The following is a 14958-nucleotide window of genomic DNA, read 5'->3' as shown; positions in this document are numbered from 1 at the left end:
CCGTTGGTGCGTGTGAGTACCTGTGCTGTTTGTTTTGGCTTCCGTGCCATTGTGGATTGTGCAGATGATTACGGGCCTCGTCCCGTGTGTTAATCATTGTGCGCGTGTGTTATTTATTCGACGTACTCCTCACTCTTTTGTTTTGGGTTTCTACCCTGTGTTTTGTTACGTGTTTGTTTGGTCGTCGTTGTAACGCTCGTCGTTGCATGAAGAAGGAGTGGACCAAAGCACAGCATGGAACGTGGTCATGATAATTTATTTAAACTGAACACTGAGACAAAATAACAAAATGGAACAAAACAAAACAGTTCTGTCTGGTGCAGAAACAAAACAGAAAACAACTACCCACAAAACATATGTGGGAAAAAGCTACCTAAGTATGGTTCCCAATCAGAGACAAAGATAGACAACTGTCCCTGATTGAGAACCATACCCGGCCAAAACAAAGAAATACAAAAACATGGAAAAAAAGAACATAGAATGCACACCCAAATCACACCCTGACCAGACCAAAATAGAGACATAAAAAGCTCTAAGGTCAGGGCGTGACATTCGTTCCCGTGCCTTTATACGGCACGCCGTAATTTTGCTACAATAACAAACCCTATGACCCATTCCTGCGTCTGTCTCCCGAATAATTTATACCAGTGTTACAGGGATGGAGAAATGCTTTCAGTGTAAACTTAAACAACTCAAACCAAATAGAAAATATATAGAAAAGATAATGGACCTACAGTACCAATCAAAAGTTTAGAACACTTACTCATTCAAGGGTTTTCCTTTATTTTTGCTATTTTCTACATTATAGAACAATAGTGAAGACATCAAAACTATAAAATAACACATATGGAATAATGTAGTAAATGATGCTAGTAAATGATGCTCAACCTGTCTTCATCATAAGGGAGGTTTCTGAGTCAAAGGTGAACAAGGTGATTAGCGCACTCAAGACCTCTAAAGCCAAAGATGTGTTTGGGCTGGACTCTACCTTTCTTAAAAACTACAAAGAGTCACTCATTGACCCCATTACTAAGGTCACCAACACATCTATTGGTCTCGGGGTGTTTCCAAGGGTATGGAAGTCAGCCATAATAACGGCCATCTTTAAATCAGGCGGCCCTGTGACGTGAGTAACTACAGGCCCATTAGTATACTACCTGTCAAAGGTTGTTGAAAAGTGTGTAGCAGAACAACTGATTGCCCACCTCAACAACAGCCCCTTCACATTACACTCCATGCAGTTTGGCTTCAGAGCGAAACACTCCACAGAAACGGCCAACTGCTTTCTTCTGGAAAATGTGAAGTCCAAGATGGACAAAGGGGGCATTTTTGGGGCTGTGTTTCTGGACCTAAGGAAGGCTTTTGATACTGTTAACCATGAGATTCTCATCACAAAATTGTCCAAGTTCAACTTTTCCCCTGATGCCTTGAGATGGATGAAATCATACCTTGAAGGCAGAACTCAGTGTGTCAGAGTGAGCAATGAGCTGTCGCCCACTCTTAGTTATGATGTGGGCGTGCCCCAAGGGTCAATACTGGGGCCCCTCCTGTTCAGCCTGTACATTAATGATCTGCCTTCTGTCTGTACTGGGTCTGAAGTTCAAATGTATGCAGATGATACAGTGATATATGTGCATGGAAAGAGCAAACAACAAGCTGCACAAGAACTCACTACTTTAATGGTCCAGGTTAGAAAGTGGCTCAGTGACTCGTGTTTGCATCTCAATGTGAAAAAAACTGTTTGCATGTTCTTCACAAAGAGGGCAACAGATGCTACTGAGTCAGATGTATATGTGTCAGGGGAGAAGCTCCAGGTGGTATCTAATTTTAAGTACCTTGGCATCATACTTGATTCCAACCTCTCTTTTAAAAAGCATGTGCAAAAGGTCATTCAAATAACCAAATTCAACCTAGCTAATTTCCGATTTATACGAAATTGTTTGACTACAGAGGTAGCAAAACTGTACTTCAAATCTATGATACTGCTTGACTAGTTGGGCCCAAGCTTGCTGTAGAACATTAAGACCTATTCAGTCTGTCTACAAACAGGCTCTCAAAGTGCTTGATAGGAAGCCCAATAGCCATCATCACTGTTACATCCTCAGAAAGCATGAGCTCCTGAGTTGGGAAAATCTTGTGCAATACACCGATGTCTTGTATTCAAGATCCTAAATGGCCTGGCTCCCCCTCCACTCAGTATTTTTGTTAAACAGAAAACCCAAACATATGGCAGCAGATCCACAAGGTCTGCCATGAGAGGTGACTGTATAGTTCCCTTAAAGAAAATCACCTTTTCTTGCTGTTTTTGTCTTGCTGTCTTTTTGTTCTATGTTGCTCTGTCTGTATGCTACGTCTTGCTTGTCCTATGTTGCTCTGTCTGTATGCTATGTCTTGCTTGTCCTATGTTGCTATTGTCTATATTGTAATTGTTTTTAATAACCTGCCCAGGGACTATGGTTGAAAATTAGCCGGCTGGCTAATCCCTGTAAAAATAAAATAAACTCAAACTCAAAGAACCATTAAACAGATCAAAATATATTTTATAATTGAGATTCTTCAAAGTAGCCACCCTTTGCTTTGATGACAACTTTGCACACTATTGGCATTCTCTCAACCAGCTTCACCTGGAATGCTTTTCTAACAGTCTTGAAGGAGTTCCCACATATGATGGGCACTTGTTGGCTGTTTTTCCTTCACTCTGCGGCCCAAATCATCTCAATTGGGTTGAGGTCAGGTGATTGTAGTGCCCAGGTCATCTGATGCAGCACTCCATTACTCTCCATATTGGTCAAATAGCCCTTACACAGCCTGGAGGTGTGTTGGGTCATTGTCCAGTTGAAAAACAAATGATAGTCCCAATAAACGCAAACCAGATGGGATGGTGTATTGCTGCAGAATGCTGTGGTAGCCATGCTGGTTGTGTGCCTTGAATTCTAAATAAATCACTGACAGTGCCACCAGCAAATCATCCCCACACCATCATACCTCCTCCTCCAAGCTTCACGGTGCGAACCACACATGCGGCGATCATCCATTCACCTAATCTGCGTCTCACAAAGACACGGCTGTTGGCAAATTTAGACTCATCAGAACGAAGGACAGATTTCCAGTGGTCTAAAGTCCATTGCTCATGTTTCTTGGCACAAGCAAGTCTCTTCTTATTATTGGTGTCCTTTAGTAGTGGTTTCTTTGCAGCAATTCGACCATGAAGGCCTGATTCATGCAGTCTCCTCTGAACAGGTGATGTTGAGATGTGTCTGTTACTTGAACTCTGTGAAGCATTTATTTGGGCTGCAATCTGAGGTGCAGTTAACTAATGAATTTATCCTTTGCAGCAGAGGTAACTCTAGGTCTTCCATTCCTGTGGCGATCCTCATGAGATCCTCATGTTAGACAGTTTCATCATGGCGCCTGATGGTTTTTGCTACTGCACTTGAAGAAACTTTCAAAGTTCTTGACACACAATTGACTGACCTTCTTGTCTTCAAGTAATGATGTATTGTCGTTTCTCTTTGCTTATTTTTGCTGTTTTTGCCATAATATGGACTTGATCTTTTACCAAATAGGGCAGTCTTCTGTATACCACCCCTACCTTATCACAACACAACTGATTGGCTCAAACGCATTAAGAAGGAAGGAAATTCCACAAATTAACTTTTAATAAGGCACACCTGTTAAATTAAATGCATTCCTCATGAAAATGATTGAGAGAATGCCAATAGTGTGCAAAGCTGTCATCAAGGCAAAGAGTGGCTACTTTGAAGAATCTCAAATATAAAATATATTTTGATTTGTTTAACACTTTTTTGGTTACAACATGATTACATATGTGTTATTTAATCATTTTGATGTCTTCACTATTAATCTACAATGTAAAAAGTAGTAAAAATAAAGAAAAACCCTTGAATGAGTAGGTGTGTCCAAACTTTTGAATGGTACTGTATCTGAAGCAACTGTTTATAGAGGGGAGAGTTGAGATAGTATAGGATTTTCCTTTCTATTTTGTGTATATGGACATGAAGTTTATGTCAATCAATGCCAGGGGGATACGAAACCGGTTGAAGAGGAAATCTTTTTTTTTGAAGGACTGCAACGCAGATCTTATATTCGTTCAAGAAACACATTCATGCAAAGAGGACTTTCATTTTGGGAAAAATGCAATCAAATAAAATGAGTCACATGCCCTGAATACGACAGGTGTCTTACAGTGGAATGCTTACTTACAGGCCCTTAACCAACAATGAGTTGAATTATTTTGTTTAAATTATACCTAAAAAAAATATGAATACGAAATTTAGATGAATAAAAATCAGCGGGGCAGTGACATTTTCTTGTCCTCGGGACTAATCATGCAGCTGGGGTTGCAATTTTAGCACAATTTCAAAGGGACATTTTTGTTTACTCACATGGACACCAATGGACATTGGCTAGTAGCGGTCATCAACTACATGGACAGATTTGTGTTGTGTAATGTGTATGGATCCTGTTCTAGTCCTCCAAATCACTTATCACAAATCACTCTGAGAAAATATCCATCCAGTCAGATTATAGTTGGTGGGGATTTTAATATGGGTTATTATAATGATACTGATAGATTACCCCATAGACCTAACATTGGTGTGAACAAACTGGTGAATTTCTGAAAAAGCCTGGACTTAATTGACATATGGAGAAAAACAACACACACTGAGTAATAGAGGTCATTCACTACAATCAAGAACTTACTCACTGGCTAGGGAGGCAGTTTTCCAAGGGTATAGGGGCTCATATAGTGGTTCATTTCAAACTGTGTTGGCGCGAGGGGGTGTGGGTGTGTCTCACCTGTACTCACGTGTCTCACCTGATGTGTTAAATCCGAACAGCAGGGGGCAGGATACAGCAAAGGCCAGGATCCACACTGTCGCGATCATGACTGAAACCCGCTTCCTGGAGCTGTGTGTGGTGTTGTAGAGGACAGGCATCACCACCGCTGTGTACCTGGAGATGGATCACACAGACAAACGGGTACTAACTAATGCTAACCGTTTCCCTGGAAATGCATCAGTCACCACAAACAACTGGTTATGCTAACTAACCCTAACCCTGGAAATTGGGCAGGATACATATATCCACAACTCTAGACACAAAACTCACAACCAATGATTGGTACCCCAGGTAATCTTAGGTTTTATTATATACAATCGGGAGGAACTATTGGAAATAAGAGCAACGTCAACTCACCAGGGCAATGGATCGGATCCCAGCCGGCGAACCAAAACAACGATGCCGTAAAAGAGGCAGACGAAGCGGTCTTCTGGTAAGGCTCCGGAGACGGGCATATCACGCACCACTCCCGAGCATACTACTCGCAAATGTCCAGTCTCTTGACAACAAGGTAGATGAAATCCGAGCAATGGTAGCATTCCAGAGAGACATAAGAGACTAATGTTCTTTGCTTCATGGAAACATGGCTCACTCGAGACACGCTATTGGAGTCGGTACAGCCAGCTGGTTTCTTCACGCAGCCCTTCTTCTGGTAAGAAGAAGGGCTGGGGGGTATGCCTTATGATTAACGAGACGTGGTGTGATCATAACAACATACAGGAATTCAAGTCCTTCTGCTCACCTGACAGATAATTCCTCACAATCAAATGTTGACAGCATTATCTACCAAGAGAATTCTCTTCGATTATAATCACAGCCGCATATATTCCCCCCCAAGCAGACACATCAATGGCTCTGAACGAACTTAATTTGACTCTATGTAAACTGGAAACCACATATCCTGAGGCTGCATTCATTGTAGCTGGGGATTTTAACAAGGCCAATCTGAAAACAAGACTCCCTAAATTCTATCAGTATATCGATTGTGCTACCAGGGCTGGTAAAACCCTGGATCATTGTTATTCTAACTTCCGCGACGCATATAAGGCCCTCCCCCGACCTCCTTTCGGAAAAGCTGACCACGACTCCATTTTGTTGCCTCCATCCTATAGACAGAAACTAAAACAGGAAGCTCCCACGCTCAGTTCTTTTCAACGCTGGTCCGACCAATCTGATTCCACGCTTCAAGATTACTTCAATCATGTGGACTGGGATATGTTCTGCATTGCGTCAAACAACAACATTGACGAATACGCTGATTCGGTGAGCTAGTTTATTAGCAAGTGCATCGGCGATGTCGTACCCACAGCAACTAATAAAACATTTGTAATGGCTTCCTTTCCTCTTGTTTGGTACGCATACAGTCCACACTCAGGGTTTCCAAATGGCCAAACATTCAATGACATCCAGGGATATTTATTATTCTTATATCTAACAAAGAAATGATTCTCCAATCAACTTAAAGCAACTTACTTGATATGGAAAATACATAATATGACCTGTCTGTATGTATGTCTGTATGGTAAAAAAATTATACCGCTCCCGCATCTAGCAAGGACTTCCTGCATTTATCCTAACACACTTACAGTGGGGCAAAAATGTATTTAGTCAGCCACCAATTGTGCAAGTTCTCCCATTGTATTTTCATCATAGGTACACTTCAACTATGACAGACAAAATGAGAAAAGAAAATCCAGAAAATCACATTTGTAGGATTTTTTATGAATTTATTTGCAAATTATGGTGGAATATAAGTATTTGGTCAATAACAAAAGTTTATCTCAATACTTTGTTATATACCCTTTGTTGGCAAAGACAGAGGTCAAATGTTTTCTGTAAGTCTTCACAAGGTTTTCACACACTGTTGCTGGTATTTTGGCACATTCCTCCATGCAGATCTCCTCTAGAGCAGTGATGTTTTGGGGCTGTTGCTGGGCAACACGAACTTTCAACTCCCTCCAAAGATTTTTGAGATCTGGAGACTGGCTAGGCCACTCCAGGACCTTGAAATGCTTCTTACGAAGCCACTCCTTCGTTGCCCGGGACGGTGTGTTTGGGATCATTGTCATGCTGAAAGACCCAGCCACGTTTCATCTTCAATGCCCTTGCTCATGGAAGGAGATTTTCACTCAAAATCTCATGATCATGGCCCCATTCATTCTTTCCTTTACACGGATCAGTCGTCCTGGTGCCTTTGCAGAAAAACAGCCCCAAAGCATGATGTTTCTACCCCCATGCTTCACAGTAGGTATGGTGTTCTTTGGATGCAACTCAGCATTCTTTGTCCTCCAAACACAACGAGTTGAGTTTTTACCAAAAAATTATATTTTGGTTTCATCTGACCATATGACATTCTCCCAATCTTCTTCTGGATCATCCAAATGCTCTTTAGCAAACTTCAGACGGGCCTGGCCATGTACTGGCTTAAGCAGGGGGACACGTCTGCCACTGCAGGATTTGAGTCCCTGGCGGCGTAGTGTGTTACTGATGGTAGGCTTTGTTACTTTGGTCCCAGCTCTCTGCAAGTCATTCACTAGGTCCCCCCGTGTGGTTCTGGGATTTTTGCTCACCGTTCTTGTGATTATATTGACCCCACGGGGTGAGATCTTGCGTGGAGCCCCTATTCGAGGGAGATTATCAGTGGTCTTGTATGTCTTCCATTTCCTAATAATTGCTCCCACAGTTGATTTCTTCAAACCAAGCTGCTTACCTATTGCAGATTAAGTCTTCCCAGCCTGGTGCAGGTCTACAATTTTGTTTCTGGTGTCCTTTGACAGCTCTTTGGTCTTGGCCATAGTGGAGTTTGAAGTGTGACTGTTTGAGGTTGTGGACAGGTTTATTTTATACTGATAACAATTTCAAACAGGTGCCATTAATACAGGTAACGAGTGGAGGACAGAGGAGCCTCTTAAATAAGAAGTTACAGGTCTGTGAGAGCCAGAAATTTGGTTGTTTGTAGGTAACCAAATACTTATTTTCCACCATAATTTGCAAATAAATTCCCAAAAAATCCTACAATGTGATTTTCTGGATTTTTTCCCCTCATTTTGTCTGTCATAGTTGAAGTGTACCTATGATGAAAATTACAGGCCTATTTCATCTTTTTAAGTGGGAGAACTTGCACAGTTGGTTGCTGACTAAATACTTTTTTGCCCCACTGTACCACAATACAATGAATGGGCAAGAGGGAAGGGACAAAAACTGAATTACAATAAAAAAAGAATATATCTCAATCAGGTAAATATAAATCATAACGGTACGTACCTAATATTTCATCATGTACATTAATATTTACTATATTTACTCAAATGTACATGGAGCTCGGTATGTTCAGTCTTTTATGCAAATATGTCCAAATTGTCTCTAACAACATTCCCAAACCAGAAACCGTGGATTGATGGCAGCATTCGCGCAAAACTGCTTTTAATCAGGGCAAGGTGACCGGTAACATGACCGAATACAAACAGTGTAGCTATTCCCTCCGCAAGGCAATCAAACAAGCTAAGAATCAGTATAGAGACAAAGTAGAGTCGCAATTCAACGGCTCAGGCACAAGAGGTATGTGGCAGGGTCAATCACAGATTACAAAAAGAAAACCAGCCCAGTCGCCGACCAGGATGTCTTGCTTCCAGACAGACTAAACAACTTCTTTGCCCGCTCTGAGGACAATACAGTGCCACTGACACGGCCTGCTACCAAAACCTGCGGACTCTCCTTCACTGCAGCCGACGTGAGTAAAACATTTAAACGTGTTAACCCTCGCAAGGCTGCAGGCCCAGATGGCATCCCCAGCCGCGTCCTCAGAGCATGCGCAGACCAGCTGGCTGGTGTGTTTACGGACATATTCAACCAATCCTTATCCCAGTCTGCTGTCCCCACATTCTCCAAGAGTGCCACCATTCCTGTTCCCAAGAAAGCTAAGGTCACTGAGCTAAACGACTGTCCGTCATCATGAAGTGCTTTGAGAGACTAGTCAAGGACCATATCACCTCTACTCTACCTGACACCCTAGACATTTACATTACATTTACCCACTCCAATTTGCTTACTGCCCCAATAGGTCCACAGACGATGCAATCGCAACCACACTGCACACTGCCCTAACCCATCTGGACAAGAGGAATAAGAGAATGCTGTATTTTTGTTTTAGATTCCGTCTCCCACAGTTGAAGTGTACCTACGATAAAAATGACAGACCTCTACATGCTTTGTAAGTAGGAAAACCTGCAAAATCGGCAGTGTATCAAATACTTGTTCTCCCCACTGTATATGATAGACACCCTCATGAACAAGCCACCCTTCTCCAGGCCATGGATGATGCATGCAATGACATCACGGCAGACCAGTGCCAGGCCTGGATTCGCCCGAAGATTCTTCCCAAGATGTTTGGCTAATGAAAACATCCATTGTGATGTGAATGAAAACCTGCGGCCAAATCCACAAGACAGGGTTGATGGAAATATAGAAGTACAGTAATCAACCCTTTGTTTTGCTTTTTACAGTAAGCCAGGTGAGGAACACTGCAGTTGATGTTTTCCTGTAGTTTTTTTTTTTTTTTTGTAGCTAATTATTTTTTCTTTGATTCAAAGAAACCTGAGTGGTTTTATTGTATTTCATCAATAAATTTCAGATTTTGTTCAATGATTCCACTGTGTCTGTAGTATTCTCTTTACTAGTCCTTTTACAGTGATGTATTTACAGGTAGTACCATAATGAAACATATATCACATATTTTGTACTACAATGTTTAATGATTGAACGAACTATGGTATTTCATGATAAATTTGTTATTTGAACCAATGATTCTGCAAGTGCAAGGATTGTTTAAAGATATGAATGCACACTGCAATGTTTTGAACATTGGACAGCCTGTGTTACAAGTGATGACTGTTTTGAGTGTTGTGTCTAGAGTATTGAAAAATGATCACAAGGTTCTGAAATTAGTGCCAAAGGGATTGTAAAAAACTGTAAATTACTGTTTCTTTCAAAGCAGCAACAACACATTGATGTACTCCATACAAAACACTGCTGTCTTTAGTACTTTGCATACCTTTTTAATGTTCTCATACAGGCTTTTTTCTGTGAAAGATGGTCCAGTATAGTACATCTACTCACATTTCAATGAACACAAAAGTAGAAAGGCTTCAGAAAAAAATATATACAGCTATTTTTTTTGCCATTGCAGGTTATTACAACAACAACAAAACAACTTTAAAAAGTAGAATTACAGTACAGTAATCAATACAATATGTTACTGTAAACTCACGGAAACAATATTAATTACCGTAAAATTACAGTGCAATGGTAAACAAAAAATATAATTGTAAGGGATTGTAAGGGATGGGGTGGATGGTTTATGGATCCCGCCTTCTGTTTGGGTCTGGCCATATCACCTCATCCACATCACAAGCAGTGTCAACCCTGGCTAGTCAACAGGGAAAATATTTCCTTGCCCCATATCCATCCTTGGACTGACCCCACCTCAATGTCTCCGCATGCCTCTTCCGTTGCTTGCAGAAGAGGCAGGCGGTCATGTGGTTGGCGGTCATACACTTTCCAACTCCAAGCCGAAAATAATTCCTCAATCGGATTGAGAAATGGGGAGGAAGGGGGCAAGTATACAACTGTGAAGTTATTGTGGTTGGTGAACCAGTCCCTGACCAGAGCAGCCCGGTGGAAACCAACATTATCCCAGATGTCCACAAACCTGGGCTGCTATATATAGTCCATCCAGAAATATGATTATATGTGCAGTACTGTAGGGACCGAGGGTGGCATGGTGATGGAGAACTCCTTGCAGACTAATGGCGGTTCACAAGGTGATATTTCCCCCGCGCTGCCCAGGGACATTCACAACGGCTCTTTGTCCTATAACATTTAGGCCCCGACGCCTGGTTTTAGCTTGATTGAATCCAGCTTCATCAATGAAAATGAACTCATGAGGCTGTGCAGCTGCATCAAAATCCAGGACTCTCTGTAACAGAAAATGCATACACTGTACCGTGAATATGGTGTAACTCAAAACACAGAATTACAATGTCTACATTTTCACACAAGGATGGGGAGGGATGGGTCAGACACATTCAGTCAAAAATACAAGCTACAGACAAGGCAGGTGCCTTGTTCACTGGGGAACATAGACCTAATATTGTAGGACATACATTGTATTGTATTGTGATGCAGAATGATGTGCAACGATTACATACATACAGTCTAGTGTAGAAAGTTGAAGACATACCTGTTCTCCAGTCTAAATGTCCGTATTATGGATGCTACCGTGTAGCGACTCAGGTTGGGCTGGACTCTCTGCATCCCTCATCGTCAGGCCATGATTTATGACATGGTCCAGCAAAGTGGCCCTAATGTCATCGCAAATATGTCTCCGTTGCCTGGTCCCCTTCTTTGTTCTTGTCCTCCTCCTCCTACTACTCTCTCTCTTTCTCTTCCTCTACCTCTTCCTCTCGCTCTCACTGCCTCCATGTTTGGAAAGTTCTCACAAAAGAGGTGATCTTACCGGAGGTCTATTTGCAGTGCTGAGGCTCAGACTAATTGGTGTTCAATTACTGTATGAATGTTTTCATGTGTGTGTGTGGATGTTGCCAATTTCAGGTATGTTTCGTATTTTGAATAGAAGTGTTTTCCAATGATTGCGAGAGATTTCATTCTTGATCAAAGTGTCTAATGTAATAAACAGTGTGTAGTGTTTTTCAAGTGTTTTGCAGAATTTAAAACTAAGTGCAAACAAAGTGCAAAGTGTGTTGCAGAACTGCAAACAAAGTGGAAAGCAGAAAATGTGTTTGTACTTTTGGTGCCTTTTATTTAAGGCATGGTTACAAAAGTTAAGGGTTTGATGCTTTTTTCTAAGCATTCACCTTCAGTGTGTAAGCAATCGGCAAAAACTATAGGACATCATGGATGTACTTAATTTACTGCAAATGTAGCGTAATACCACTGCATTTATGTGTTTTGGGTCCCGCTTTCAATAACATTCAGCTTATAAAGGCTTCATAGATCCTTCATAATGCCTTCATAAGTACTACATAAATGTATTACAAAGCATCTATAACCATAGGTCATGCTTTATAAAGTGTTCATTAATGTGGCATAACTGTGTGTCATAATTACCAATGTCAAATGTGACATACCCACTATGTTGAATATGATATAGACGTGCTTTGTGATAAGAGTCACTGACTCAAAGCCACAAGAGGATTGAACATATTTCAAACGTTGCTTGTTAGGGGGAGTTAGTTGCAGAAACGTTCTAATGGTTTAGTGAAGTCACGTTATTCACATTACCCCTAATCGTTTTTCTGTTGTGCTATTTGGGATCTTTGGTACGTCCCTTCCCTAAACCCTAACCTTAACCTTAACCTTAGGGTTTAGGGGAGCCACCTCCAGGACACCTACAGCACCCAATGTCACAGGAAGGCCAAAAAGGTCATTAAGAACATCAACCACCCGAGCCGGGGCCTGTTCACCCTGCTATCATCCAGAAGGTGAGGTCAGTACAGGGGCATCAAAGCTGGGACCGAGAGACTGAAAAACAGCTTATATCTCAAGGCCATCAGACTGTTAAATAGCCATCACTAGCTGCCTTCCACTTGGTTACACAAGCCTGCACCTTAGAAGCTGCTGCCCTATATACATATACATGGAATCACAAGTCACTTTAATAATGTTTACATACTGCTTTTCTCATCTCATATGTACTGTATATACTGTGTCATTTTCTACTGTATTTAGGCAATGGCACTCAAACATTGCTCAATGTAATATTTATATATTTCATAATTTCATAATTTTACTTTTAGATGTATGTATTGTTGTGAATAATGTTTAGATACTACTGCACTGTTAGATACTGCTACACTGTTGGAGCTAGGAACACAAGCATTTCGCTACACCCGCAATAACATCTGCTAAATATGTGTATGTGACCATTCAAATGTGATTTGATTTCACCCCTGCCCTTACCCTAACCTTAACCATAATCATAACTCTTACCTAATCATAACCTTAATCTCCCAAAACACCTTCCCCAATGAGTCTTGGCAATAAAGAGATTGTGTTTGTAACTCTCCTTGGGATAGTATTCCACACAAGCGCAACACATATCGACCACAGATTTTAAGGATGTAGTCTTTCTTCTTCTTGGTGGAGCATTTAGCTTGCTAGCTATGTCCTTTGCTAATTAGCTAGCTGGAAGGTAGGACCTGTTGTATTTTTCTCCCCTGAGGCCAAGGGGAATGGTTTCCACGAGAGAGCAGCCACAAATTCAAAATTGTCTATATTCATATGGAAAAAAATGAATTGGTGTTATTTTAAGGTTAGGGTTAGGCATAATGTTATCATTGTGATTAAGGTTAGGGTTAAGGTTAAGGTCAGATTTAAATAACATTTTAAGAAGATAAATTGTGGAAATGGGTGGGGTTTAGCCATAATTATGACTTTGCGGCTGTGTTAACTCTTCCCCTGTAAATATTCCCCAGGTAGTTGTTGTAAATTAGAATGTGTTATCAGTCAACTTACATAGTAAAAAAAGGGTAAAAAAAAATCTAAACATTTACTAGTGAGGACAAGGGGAAATATTTTTTGCTAGCAAAGGACATGGTCTGATGACAAATACTTTACTCAGTCAGGTCACTCCCATATAATTCAATGGTCACTCCCACTAAGGACAACTTTGAATGGATACACTTACCTTGATGAAAGACCCCAACCTAAAGAAAGTGTCTTTATTTACATGTTCCTCAGTACACAAACACAACAATATAACGAGCCATACAGTGGGGTGCTGGACCCAGTCAGGTCTCTGATACAATAATATAACAAGCCATAGCGTGGGGCGCTGGGCCCAGTCAGGTCTCTGATACAACAATATAACAAGCCATACTGTGGGGCGCTGGGCCCAGTCAGGTCTCTGATACAACAATATAACAAGCCATACCGTGGGTGCTGGACCCAGTCAGGTCTCTGATACAACAATATAACAAGCCATACTGTGGGTGCTGGACCCAGTCAGGTCTCTGATACAACAATATAATAAGCCATACTGTGGGTGCTGGGCCCAGTCAGGTCTCTGATACAACAATATAACAAGCCATACCGTGGGGCGCTGGACCCAGTCAGGTCTCTGATACAACAATATAACAAGCCATACCGTGGGTGCTGGGCCCAGTCAGGTCTCTGATACAACAATATAACAAGCCATACCGTGGGGCGCTGGACCCAGTCAGGTCTGTACTACAACAATATAACAAGCCATACCGTGGGGCGCTGGACCCAGTCAGGTCTGTACTACAACAATATAACAAGCCATACCGTGGGGCGCTGGACCCAGTCAGGTCTGTACTACAACAATATAACAAGCCATACTGTGGGTGCTGGGCCCAGTCAGGTCTCTGATACAACAATATAACAAGCCATACCGTGGGGCGCTGGACCCAGTCAGGTCTCTGATACAACAATATAACAAGCCATACCGTGGGGCGCTGGACCCAGTCAGGTCTGTACTACAACAATATAACAAGCCATACTGTGGGTGCTGGGCCCAGTCAGGTCTCTGATACAACAATATAACAAGCCATACCGTGGGTGCTGGGCCCAGTCAGGTCTCTGATACAACAATATAACAAGCCATACTGTGGGTGCTGGGCCCAGTCAGGTCTCTGATACAACAATATAACAAGCCATACTGTGGGTGCTGGGCCCAGTCAGGTCTCTGATACAACAATATAACAAGCCATACTGTGGGTGCTGGGCCCAGTCAGGTCTCTGATACAACAATATAACAAGCCATACCGTGGGTGCTGGGCCCAGTCAGGTCTCTGATACAACAATATAACAAGCCATACTGTGGGTGCTGGGCCCAGTCAGGTCTTTAATACAACAATATAACAAGCCATACCGTGGGTGCTGGGCCCAGTCAGGTCTTTAATACAACAATATAACAAGCCATACCGTGGGGCGCTGGGCCCAGTCAGGTCTCTGATACAACAATATAACAAGCCATACTGTGGGTGCTGGGCCCAGTCAGGTCTCTGATACAACAATATAACAAGCCATACTGTGGGTGCTGGGCCCAGTCAGGTC

At 41.9% G+C, this 14958-nt stretch overlaps 1 protein-coding gene across 1 annotated transcript in view; it reads right to left on the bottom strand.

Annotated features, from left to right (window-relative positions):
- Positions 1-14958, bottom strand: part of drd3 (dopamine receptor D3) — a 65417-nt gene that overhangs the window by 18180 nt on the left and 32279 nt on the right. Inside the window, exon 4 of the mRNA XM_052483687.1 lies at positions 4841-4977. Within this exon, the coding sequence (XP_052339647.1) occupies positions 4841-4977 (137 nt within the window). The remainder of the gene's footprint in view (positions 1-4840; positions 4978-14958) is intronic.

The sequence above is a fragment of the Oncorhynchus keta genome, chromosome 28 (genome assembly GCF_023373465.1).
Source record: "Oncorhynchus keta strain PuntledgeMale-10-30-2019 chromosome 28, Oket_V2, whole genome shotgun sequence".
In the NCBI taxonomy this organism is placed as follows: domain Eukaryota; kingdom Metazoa; phylum Chordata; class Actinopteri; order Salmoniformes; family Salmonidae; genus Oncorhynchus; species Oncorhynchus keta.
The sequence above is the reverse complement of the archived record's forward strand: the minus strand, read 5'-3'. Positions and strand labels throughout refer to the sequence as shown.